This window comes from Desmodus rotundus, chromosome 1, assembly GCF_022682495.2.
Source record: "Desmodus rotundus isolate HL8 chromosome 1, HLdesRot8A.1, whole genome shotgun sequence".
Taxonomy (NCBI): Eukaryota; Metazoa; Chordata; class Mammalia; order Chiroptera; family Phyllostomidae; genus Desmodus; species Desmodus rotundus.
Window position 1 is genome coordinate 43,982,991 of NC_071387.1, and position 12,505 is coordinate 43,995,495.

Below are 12,505 nucleotides of genomic sequence, written 5' to 3' on the forward strand. Positions count from 1 at the left end.
TCTCTGTTTCCAAACTAGATTCAGAACAAATTGAGCAATTAGACAAAGAGAGACAGATAGTGGCCAAAATATCCCTTTTTACTGATAAAGCCTATCTTAAAGAGTGGACCCTAATGTAGGAGCAGCCTCCTAACTTCATCTGGAATTAGTCAGACTTAATCACATAGCCACAGGCAGGACTGGACCAGGACAACTATTTCAACTGGGAAGGATTTCATGGCATAATGAACAGAGAAGAAGTTGTGCTTACTGCAACAAGTTTACTCCCACGAGGAAAAAAAAAAGGTCAGCAGTAGAGTCAAGCATTTGTAGTTTATTCTTACCAATCAAATGAGACACCCCATCTTCTCCGGGCAGAGTGAGTAGAGAAAGTCAAGGGGTGTTGCTTGACCGGACTCCCTTTCCATGGATGGAAACATCCAGAGTGGGCAAGAAACATTACCAACTGCCAAACCCCTCCCCACCCCCCAAATAAAACTGATTTTTCTAGAGATGTTAGAAAGATAGTGAAATTCTGGCACTTCCTTAGACACGATTCCATCTTCGAGTTTTACATTTTAAATCCACATTTTCAGCGAATAGATACACACGAATTAATAGATTTGAGGAATAGTATGAAGAAATAAAATGGAGTGCCTGCTTTGGCAGCACATACGTGGTGAGGCAAACGTAGCTTTACCGTTGTTAGTATGGAGAAAAATAGAATAATTAATAATAACACAAGATAAAGTCTGTGTTTCATGTACTCACAACAGTAAACCTACTTTTGCCCCACCCTGTACACTAAAATTGGAACAATACATAGAGGATTAGCATGGTGTTCCATATTTTCATTATCCTTTAGATATGAAGGGGAAATAAAAGCTTTCCCAGACAAACAAAAGCTGAGGGAATTTATCACCACAAGACCTGCATTACAAGAAATGAAAGGAGTTCTTTTACATGGAACAAAAAGATAAAAGTATACAAAATTTTGAATAAGATAAACAGACAGAAGCAGGAAGTTGCAACTCTGTTTCAGAATAGGGTATTAAACACTTAATTATAACACAAAGGTTAAAGGCGGGGGAAAGCATTTTTTGAAAAAGTCCTTTGTGCTCTGGAGTCTCCCTGACTGATGGCTCTGGGATTCCAGTGGTGAGTGTTCTCTGTTCCAAACCGCCCTCCTTGTATATAAAAACAGTGTTGCTAACAGTTAATATTACGAGAATTTCACATAACTTCCAAACACCAGTCTCAATGAAAAATGGGCACCGGATAAACAATCTGCAAAAGTAGGCAAGGAATTGGTATCTTGTGTCTGGGGAGGGGATATGGGTAGTTAGAGACAGGAGTAAAGAAACTTCACATTTGTAACCTTTTTCACCCTCTTTTTGAATTTTGAACCATGCATTATTGCATTAGTATTAAAAATACATCAATAATTAGACTTTAAAATACAGGGGTGGGCAAAAGTAGGTAAGAACTCTATGCCAAAGTGTGTCTGAATACAGCGAGTAGACTACCAGAATGTGTAAAGAATGAAGGCCAGCAATTTGAATGCTTATGAGATTGTACTTACCTGCACTGTGCCATTGTGGCATTCTTCTGAGTTAAGAAAGCTATTGTAATAATCATAACCTGCATGTCTTTTCCACATGAACACCTGTAAACCTACTTTTGCCCACCTCAATATTATAAAAATTTGTATAAAAATGTAATATTAACAAAGAAAAACCACAGTACTTGTTTTAGCATTGCCTTTTATTTCAGTTATTAATTTAAATGATGAAAATAAGAATTCACTTCATTTTCAATATAATTACATCATATAATTACATCTTTTAAATGAAATGTGTGGTCCTGGGGCATGTTTAACTCTTCTGCATAAAACAATCTTTTCCTTTCACTATTATTTTGAAAGACTGATTTGCTGGGTGGTAGATTAAATTAAATGGAGTAAGTTATTCCCTAAGAATAACATTAAATGCAGGTAGGGCAGCTGGTTTAGCTATTAGCCCAGAGAGGAATGGGTGGGGGGTGGGGAGAGTGAACGCAGGTAAAGAGAGGTCTGGCATTGTTAAGAGCCGCCATTAGATGCTAGTGCTGCGCCAATGGTGAGGCATTAGGGCCCCCGTGCACTTCGGTGATCTTCCAAAGGCAAGTACCCACACAAGTGTAGGTGCCGTGAAAATCCTCATCAGGCCCTGCCTGACTGGTGATGGCAACAAATGAGGAAAATGCAGGAACCTAACTCTATCCTGTACTTACTTGCTCCCCCGTCCCATTTCTCTCTGGGCTAATTGCTAAAACAGCTGCCCTACCTGCATTTAATGCTATTCTTAGGACATAACTTATTCCATTTAATTTAATCTTAGGAAATGAATCAAAACTTAAATTAGGGTGAATGGAAGACCTTCCTTCTAGACTTTGCGAAGTAAAAACTCCGAATAAATTCATCAAACCTTAACTTTTTTTCCTGCTATTTTCCTCGACCAGTACTTTAGTTGACTGTTCCACAACCCAGCACTTTGCAAGCTCTTGAACCCCACCCACGAGGCCATTCGCAGGTGTACGGACGGAAACCCCAAGGTTCTCCTCTATCGCTCCTCCCACCCGTCCCTTTTCCCCGCCCACTGTACGTGTCCTAGTGATGTCAGCGCGCTGTCGCTGAAGGTCGGCAGCAAATGAGCTCGGGCGGCCTGGCGCTCCGTCGTCCCCTCGTACCCTCGCAGGGACATGCGCGCTAGGTCTGGGTGCTGAGAAGACCCTGCGGAGCCCCGCGCGGAGGGAGGCCTGAGGGCGGCGGAGGCGGAGCGCGCCGCGAGCTGGGGGCGTGTCTAGAGGAAGGCCGAACAGCCGCCACCACGCTTTCCTTCGCGGCCAGACGCAGGCGAGCCAGGCTGAGGGCCGTGGCAGCTATGCAGCGACGGCGGCGCCTTTCGCCGCCTGCTTCTCAGCTGCCAGAGGACTGCGGGGGAGGTGGCGGCGGCCGCAGGGGCCGCGCCGGCCGCGGCGGGAGCGAGGAGGTGGAAGTGCAGTTCTCCGCCGGGCGTTTGGGCTCGGTCGCCGTGGATTCGGTGGCAGCGGCGGCGACGGCGGCGGTAGCCGCGCGCAGCACGGAGGAGGAGGAAGAGAGGCTCGAGCGCGAGCACTTCTGGAAGATCATTAATGCCTTCCGCTACTACGGGTAAGGAGCCCGTGGCAGAGCCCCGCTCAGCCCGTCAGGGCGTCCGCGGCGTGCGGCGTGCGGGCCGGCGGCGCTGGGGCGCCCCCTGCTCTCGCTCGCTGGCCGCCACGCCTCCGGGACTCCCGGACCGGCCGCCCGAGCTGACCTCGGGATCCCCGAGTCACCTCGCCCCTCCACAGCCCCTCCTGGCCCTGCACACCCGGCGGTCTGCCTCGCCGTCCGCTGCTCACCCCCTCGTCTTCTGACCTCACCATTCAGGTTAGGTCTCCTGCTTCCCAGCCCTCGTTAACGATTGGGCTCTGAGGTCGGTCTTGGGTGACCGGAAAAATGCTGTGACAGTTTTTAGATTTTTACACAGAAGGTGATTCAGTCCTGAGCTTGATTTGTTTGCGTTGTCAGTGGTCTCCAAACTGAACGCGCGGAGAGCCCAAGTTCACCTCCACGTGGGATGCGGCGGGACGTATTTTCCCAAACCGGTGCCAATTCTTGGGAGAATAGCCTAAGGTTTCCAACCCACCCCCAAGGGCGCGGGGGAAGTACGGGCACGTTGGCGGTGAGCTAGTGAATGCTGCGGCTCATTGTCTTTATCTCGTGGCTAAAATTGAGCTGGGAGCTGGTCCGGATGTTTTAACATTTGCTAATGAAGGAGGGACCTGGGCGTAGGCGTAGGGAGGGCCACCTTTGTGATCTTTTATTTTGCAAATGTAAATCCCAATTCTCCCGGTGAGCCGGGCGCAGTGGCAGGACTTTTAAACTTTCTAAATTCTACTTCTAGATAGATGTTAAAATAGTTTAGCCACAAAATTTTAATTCCAAGATCTGGAAGGGACTTAACTCAATAGATTTTCAGGTAAAGGTAGTATTTTATTCGTGTTAAGAGATGAGTCCGCCGAGGGACATGTTCTGAGTCTGCACTGATAATCAGGTACGACATTCCACCAAGAAAATTGTTCCCCTAGATGGACTTCTGCTGTACTTTATGCAGACTTTTTTTTAGATTGCTTGGCTGTGACCTCCTCAAGGGCAGGGACTGAGCCTCATTTATTTTTATGTCACCAGTGTTTGCCGTAGGTTATTGAAGCTCTATTTTAAACAAATAAGACAGGTAGTAGCAAAGAAATACATTTGTCATTCCCAAATAATCTGTCAATTTGTGACCAGTTGGTAAGCTAGTTTGTTACTATTCTGAATTTAGAAACTTGCTTAATAAAAGTTTAAAGTTGTATAGAATCTGATTACATTTGTGACATGAATTTTTGAAGTTCAGAGACCTTGATGAAATAAATTACTAATTAAACACAGGGATAGGAACCATGGACTGCATTAATTATGGAGCTCGAAAGAAAATTAATAGTACGGGGCCTTTATTTAGTATCAACAGAGGAAGGCAGGCAGACAGCCAGAGAATTGAATTTGATCTAAGTATTGTACCTGAAAGAGCCGTACAGGCAGGGGAAGCAGCTGGCATTCGGTAGGTAAGAGTGGAAGATGCAAAAAAGTCTGGTGCGTTTTACTATTCAAAAATCTAGAAAATATTGGGAAATGTCTTGGGAATATCATGGACATAATTAATTAAAATGTGTGTAGACCCAGTTGTGAAGTATTAGGACTAATTTAGAATTGATATTTATGATTAGGTATCAGATGGACCTCTTCAGTGTGAAAGCAGAGGGACTTACTTGGACCTCGATCAAGGACCCACGTGTGGCGTGTAAAAAAGGGCGATTGTGTGCATGTTCTAGTGGTTGCAATACAGTTTCCTATATTCTCACCCCTTTTCTTTACCAGTTTAATGTGGCGGTGAGGAAAATTTCATGTTTTAAAAAACAATCCTCTTTTTTTTTTTTTTTTTTTTAATGTACTCTCTGATGAAGCACTTTAAATCTCTAGACTGAAAATAGTGTATGATTAAAAATACACTTTTTTAAATTAGGGACTAGGGTTACAGAAAGCATTATGTAGCAGAAAACACTGGATTGTTACATTCCAACGTTTTATGATCTTCTAGACCTGCACCGTCCAATACTGTGGCCGCTAATCACAACTGGCTAAATTAAAACTTAATAAAATTAAAAATTCACTTCCTCAGTCTCAGAAGCTACAGAATTTGGTTTTACTGCTAAATGTCTCTTAGTCAATATATAGGAGATTTAGATTAAAGTCACAGGGCAAGAAATGCTCTTTGATTAATGTTTTTTCTTTCCAGTGCTTCCAATTTTGCGCTTTCTGTAGATTTGGCTTAGATGACATATTCTAAGGTAAAAATGATGACAGCATTGTAATGAATAGCAAAACATGTCATTAGCCTTAAAATGCCACTCTTGTTATGTATGAATGAAGATACCTAGTCAGGTAGAAAATACTACAGTTGAAAAATCAAAGATCTTGTCAGAATTGTTTGACTTGTAGAAATAGCGGTTAGGCGAGATTTTTAAAACTGAGGCGTAGAACTCATTTGTACCAGGGGAGGGGTAGTCATGTAAAGAGCTGAGTAACTTGCCCAGGCCTACACAACCACATTGTGCTAGCGTCCGGCCTGAAATCCAAAATCATTTACTAAAATCGTATCTTGCATTAGTAAGCAGTAATACTGGTATGACAGTTTTAACCTTGGCTGTTTAATAACTATTTCAAATGGACAAAGGCAGGCTTTCCTTCTGAAAAAGTATGCTTTCCTGTTTGGAATTCTAGAGTAGTTTAACAGGTGCAGAGGGATGATGGGGTCAGTGACCTTGGCCTTTGGTTCATATCTAGCACCAGACCAGCCTTATGGAGAGAGCACTGCAGGTAGAAATACCCTTTTAAGGAAAGATAGCTGCCTGACTACTTTCTCTCCTAAGCTTCCAGAAGATGAAGTTTCATTATTAGAACCAAGATAGTTTGAACCACTGAGTTCAGAACCAAGGAGAGTTTGAAGGTTGTAAGACATTCCTTTAAAGCTGGGTAGGCAAACTTTTTTAAAAAGAGCCAGGCAATGAATATTTTAAGCTCAGGGCTAGGTGGTCTCTGCCCTTGTCGTGGAGGTAAAGGCTGTGGGCAGTATGTGAACAAGTGGGCATGGCTATGTTCTAGTAAAACCCTTTTTACAAAAACAGACCAAGTAGCCAGGCGTCGGGGTGGGGGTCGTAGTTTGCCACCCCTGTCTTAAAGCACACCGTTATCAAACAGTCAAAAAGAGCTTAGAAGCTTTGGCTAGAAATAAATGATACTTATTCAAGGGTCTTAGGGTTTGCAAACTGGAAAAATAACTAGGTAAAAACTCAGGTGTGTTTCAAAGAAGGAGAAAGTTAGGAGTTCTTAACAGTAAAATGTTCATTCTTGAGAATAATCAGTCCTGTATTCTTAGCACTAGGATTGGTCTAGGATGGTTATCAGTCAGATGTTAGGCTGTCTGGATGATGGATGCTGGGTGGTCTGGATATGTGAGTCCTTTAGAGGGGATAAGAGGGTTATTTGGAGGTCTCATCTATATCCAGGCATTACCACAGAACTGGGAAGTTAAAAAATTTAAGTTCCCAGGCTAGTTAAAACAAGAATAAAGTCATTTCCTCATACCTTGGCCTAGTTTAGTAATTTAGCAACTTGACTCTAGTGACTTCATTTTATTTCTTTACTCTGTTCCTCATAATGTAAGCATTTCCAGAATAATGAAGGCATTGCCAATTACAATGGTGATTAAGGATGGGACTCTTTTCTCAACTTTGGTAAGATCTCACTTACTTAAAGAGTCACTGTGTCTGTATGTTATGGATAGCTTGGCATACCATTAAGTAACCAAGGGCTAAGGGATATCTACATCTCATGCTGCTCTGTGTAGTTGTATTACTTCTGTAGCAGGAATTGACAGCAGTCCAGAACTTAACTCCCCTGCTATCATGGAAATAAGAAATCTTCATGGGGAACATTTATTGATTGCTTTTTACATATGCTGAAATATGGAGGTTAAACAGTGACAAAAATGAGACTTGTATTTTAGAGGAATTTATCTGATGGAGAGGTTAGGTTGAGGACAGGATTCCTAGGTAGCAGACCTGTCGATAATCTTCGGGACACATGAGGTAGAATCAAAGGACCTCGGGCTTACTGATCATGTGAGCTGTGAGAAGAGGCATTTTAGGATGATTTGTTAATTTCTGACTAGAGTGGATGTATGGTGTACCATTTATTGATACCTGCCATGTAGAAAGAAATGCAGGTTTTTATGGTGGGGCATCATGTGCTAAATTCAGTCTGGATGTGTTGAGTTCTGAGGCATCGTGAGAGGTCCTTTGTGAGGCATCCAGTGCCCAGGAATACTAGGAATGGAGTATTAAAGACTGTTTAACCTGTTGACACTAAATTGTAAATGCTGCAACTCTGCTGTTCACCTAACAAACACACTGTGGCCACTTTAAATAGTTCCTTTAGCGTCATACTCTACTGCTAGGAATGTAAGTTGCTACATTGTTTCTGAAAATCAGTTTGTATCAAGAACTTAAAAATACTGTCCTTTCTGACATGGTAATTCTTTGGGGAGTTTGTGTTATTTTTCCTCCCAAAATATAGACACATATGAACACCAAAAATTCATCATCTATACAACTGACAGTATCTAGATGCTTAGTGTTTGGAAAATAGGTAAGATGAGCTGATGGACAGTCATTGTAGTCATTTCCCGTATAGTCACTTGAGAACTTTTTTTCTGACCTGGGAAGATTCCTCTAATAAGGAAAAATTACCGATGCTTCTAAAACGTGAATGTGCTTATGGATCATTTGGAGATCTTGTTAAAAGGTGGATTACATTTCAGTAGGTCTTGGGTAGGGCCTGAGATTCTCTATTGCTAACCACTTCCAAGTGATATGCTGTTCTTAGTACTACTGCATTTTAAACACCAAGGAGGGCAAGAGAAAAACTAAAACAACTGTAATAGAATAATAATAATAAATTATTTAAAAAAAGATTTTATTATTTATTGTTAGAGGGAAAGGGAGGGGAGAGAAGGAGAGAAACATCGATGTGTGAGAGAAACAAATGGGTCGCCCCTTCACGTACCCTGACCAGGGACCACCCCACAACCCAGGCATATACCCTGACTGGGATCCAGCCAACCTTTGCAAGACGATGCCCAGACAACTGAGCCACACTGGTCAGGGCTTTACCACATTTTTACTAGAAAGGTGCCAAATGGGATTTCATGTCTTAATACATGATAGCTTCTTAAATCATCATCATCATTGTTTTTGTGTTTTTGTATACAAGACAGTTGAGGCACAGATTATGGAAGTAACTTGCCAAGGGTCACATAGCAAATACGTGACATAAGCCAGGATTTCAGTCCAGATCTGTTTGATTCCAGAGCCCACTGTTACACTGTCTCAAGGGGTTGGGGGTGGGGGGCAAAGGAGCAAACATCAATGTAGCCAGTCAGTGCCAACTTAATTGTTTTACATTGCCTCTGACCCCCCCCACCTACCAAATAGCACCAACCCAGGCTTCTAAAAACATGTCCAGGTTTTTGCTTAAGTTTTGTCCAGAGCTTATATCAGAACTTCTTTAAATGTTGCTATTCAGAAATTAGTTATTTGGCATAAGGTAAAAATGAGAGAGTTATTTAGATGAATGGAGAGATTGAGACAATCAAATGAAAAAAGAAAATTTTTTATTTTCATTTACTACTGAATAAATGCCAAAAAACTTTTAAAAGAAACATACATTTATTTGTTTGTGTATGTAAAAGGTAAAGAATGACACACTGAACACCCTTGAACCTACCACTCAGTTTTTAAAAAGAACAGTATCGTATCCCTTTCCCCTTAAAAAACATCACTTTCCTGAATTTTTGTTTCCTTGTTTTCCTTGTAGTTTTTTCTACATTTGTGCAGTTCCTACAATATAGCGTTGATTTTTCATATAAAATAGAATTATACATTATATATTTTTCTACAACTCGACATTTCAACAAATATTTGTTCCCAAATTTTATCCATATTATTTTGTGTAGCTATAATCTATTAATTCAACTGCAGTTCATTGTGTAACTATACTGTACTTTCTTTGTTCTTTCTACTAGTGATAGATAGACCTTGGGGTTGTTTCCAGACTTTTTGTTTATTTCTAACACTGCTGTGATGACGATTGTTCATGTTTCGCGGTGATAATTTGCAGGAGTTTCTTGAGTATGTGTCTAGGATTATAATTGCTAGGTCCTGGGGAATATGCATATGAAGCTTTACTAGACAATGCTAAGTTATTTTCCAAAGTAGTTGTACTAATTTATGCACTTACCATCAATCAGTATAAAAATATTCTAATTATTCCACTTTTTTTACCAGCATTTCAAATATACAGGCTTTTAAATTTTGCCCATATGGGTGAAGTAAAATGGAATTTCATTGTTAGTGTAATATTTAGCTTTTAAAAATATATTGTTTCCAAACTTTATAGATAGTCCCCAAAGTGACCTTTAGAGTTATTTGGAAACTTTTGGAATGCCAAGTGTGAATATTGTCATGTAAAAAGGCTATAGAATTTCAATTTTTAATTCATTTACTATTTTTATAGTATATAAAATCTTTTATGCTATTTTGAAAAATTCAACTTGTTTGGCTCTTAGTTAATTTCAAAACACATTTTGTATCAAGTCTAAGGTAATTTGAGAGCAACATTGTCTTACTTGATGGAGAAATCTAAAGCATTCAACTAGTTTTGCTGAAAATTTTAAGTTTGGAAATTGAAGTCATGAAAATAAACTTATTGAACACTAATCCTCTTTAATTTTTCCCCTCCTAGTTGGTGCAGATGTTTGCTTTTACTAGTTATAAACAATTTGTCTTTTGTTTGGTTGCTTAGAGAATTTCTGCTAAGGTGAAAACATAAAACTTTCTAAGTGGATATCCTTTAAGAAAGCAAAAGATTGTAAGTGATAGGACAGCATCCATCATTATAAAAGGGAATAATTGTACAAAAAGACAATCTTAAAATAAGATTGGTCTCTGCAGAGAATTCTTTTGCCATTTTAAAAAACACCTTTTATGTTTTAGCACCAGTATGCATGAGCGAGTGAACCGAACAGAAAGACAATTTCGATCACTTCCAGCTAATCAACAGAAACTACTTCCTCAATTTCTTCTTCACTTGGACAAGATCCGGAAATGCATTGATCATAATCAAGAAATACTACTGACCATTGTGAATGATTGCATACATATGTTTGAAAATAAAGAATATGGAGAAAATGTATGTGAAATTTGTTCCACTTGTTACCAAGTTTACTGTCAATATATTGTGGTCTTATCTTTCTGGATTTCATTTTTACAACCTTGCACAGGTCATTTGATCTGAGAATGTTCTCGCTTCTATATTCAGTCATTTGATTAGGCTTAATAGAACCGTGTAACAGAAACTGAATTTGTTCACTGATTTTTTTCTGTAAATACTGAGTTAATTGTTGGCATTTTGATACACTTTCACACGGTGTTCTGGCATATAGAGTTAGTGACGTAAATTTTTATAAATGTCCCTTGCTATACTCATTGTTTCCAGTATGTTGTATCTATTGATAGTCATCTTTTAAGAAGTTATTTTCACTTATAAATCTCAAGGGACTGGCAGTAATAGAAACTGAAGTCATCTTTTTGTATCCACAGGATAGATACATTTGGGCCACTCCACTGTAAGCCTCTCCATGCTGCCCCATCAATGACCTGGAGGGACTTTCCTTCTCTCTCTCTTAGAGAATGTTCAGTTTCCATAGCAGCTCAGTGCTGGTCCTCTCCTGAGTAAAGACTGCTTAATTATATGGTGGTTTCATGATTAATGGACCATAATCTATTGAGGGTAAAAGTGAGACCACCAAACTTTTCATTTAGGATCTGAAGCTGCACTTGAAACCTGTTGAGGTGAGAGGCCAGTGATTTATCCACTAATCCCTCTATATAGTCCCTTCGTAGCATGTCTGTTTAACCGTATTCAGGACTGATTACTTTTCTCAGAAACTAATTGATTTCTTGTTTTTAAACAGGGGAATGGAAAGATTATGCCAGCATCTACATTTGACATGGATAAGTTAAAATCCACAATGAAACAGTTTGTACGAGACTGGTGTGAAACTGGGAAAGCAGAAAGGGATGCCTGTTACCAGCCAATCATTAAAGAAATTTTAAAAAATTTTCCAAAAGAGAGATGGTAAATAGTATCTTGTTTTTAACCAATTTCTTTACGATATGTACGTAAGCACTGAGTTTCTCTATGAGGCATTTCAGTCTTGATTAATTTTTATAGTTACTGTGTGCCTATATATTTTTTCATGTGTGGGTGTATGATGGTGTATGTGTTCTTGGATGCTTTGTGTGAGGCTGCAGTTAATGTGGATAGTTACTGCTCTAGCACATCTGGGAAATTAGAAATTAAATAATGAGAGGGTTAGATTGAATGTTCATTACCAATGATGTCTTTATAGTTTGCTTTGTGACAGAATAAAAAGCTGCAAACTGTTTTAATTTTCCTCATTATGACATACTTGTAAGCAAATGAGGGATCAATAGCTTAGAGCAGAGTTTCTTCACTGTTTTTTGTCACGACAACCTTGAACAGCCTGGAGCCCATAAGAATAACATTTGTAAATGTTTAAGATAGCCCTGGCCTGTGTGGCTCGCTTGGGTAGAGGTCACTGGTTTGAATCGGGTCAGGGCACATACCAGGGTTGCCTGTTTGGTCCCTGGTTGGGGAGTGTGTGAGAGGCAGCCAATCTATGTTGCTCTCTCACATCGGTGTTCCCCCACCTTCTCTCACTCAATTCAATAAGCATGAACTCAGATGAGGATAAAAATATTTATAGCCCTGGCTGGTTTGACTCAATGGATTTGAGTGCTGGCCTGTGAACCAAAGGATTGCTGGTTTGATTCCCAGTCAGGGCACATGCCTGGGTTGCAGGCCAGGTCCCCAGTTGGGGACGCATGAGAGGCAACCAACCACACATTGATGTTTCTCTCCCTCCCCCTCTCTAAAAATAAATAAAATCTAAAAGAAAAAGTCATTAAAAAATTATAAATGTGTAAGATAAAAATACATAGGATTATCAAGAAACCAGTTATTTTGAAATACAGTTATCAAAAACTTAAAAAAAGCTGATTTGTGATATGACCTTTTTAAAAAATCATTTATCTCATTAAAATCTCGCAGCAAGAGTTAACTTTTAAAATACTGAACAGTACATAGTTATTTTGAGAATTTTAATAACTAATATGAAGTGAAAACATACGTGATTTCTATTGTTGATTAAGTCACAAACTACTACTGTTTGTTGCCTGCATTTATAATTGGGGGGTGGGGAGTATCAGGTAAAGGTTAATGAAG

General features: G+C 40.1%; 1 protein-coding gene across 1 annotated transcript in view; it reads left to right on the forward strand.

Moving 5' to 3' along the window:
- Nucleotides 1-2,659: 2,659 nt before the first annotated feature.
- The window catches only part of CARNMT1 (carnosine N-methyltransferase 1), a 46,122-nt gene continuing 36,276 nt past the window's right edge, over nt 2,660-12,505 (forward strand). Inside the window, exons 1-3 of the mRNA XM_053923706.2 lie at nt 2,660-3,169; nt 10,192-10,387; nt 11,172-11,335. Coding sequence (XP_053779681.1) covers nt 2,901-3,169; nt 10,192-10,387; nt 11,172-11,335 — 629 coding nt within the window. The 5' untranslated portion in view covers nt 2,660-2,900. The remainder of the gene's footprint in view (nt 3,170-10,191; nt 10,388-11,171; nt 11,336-12,505) is intronic.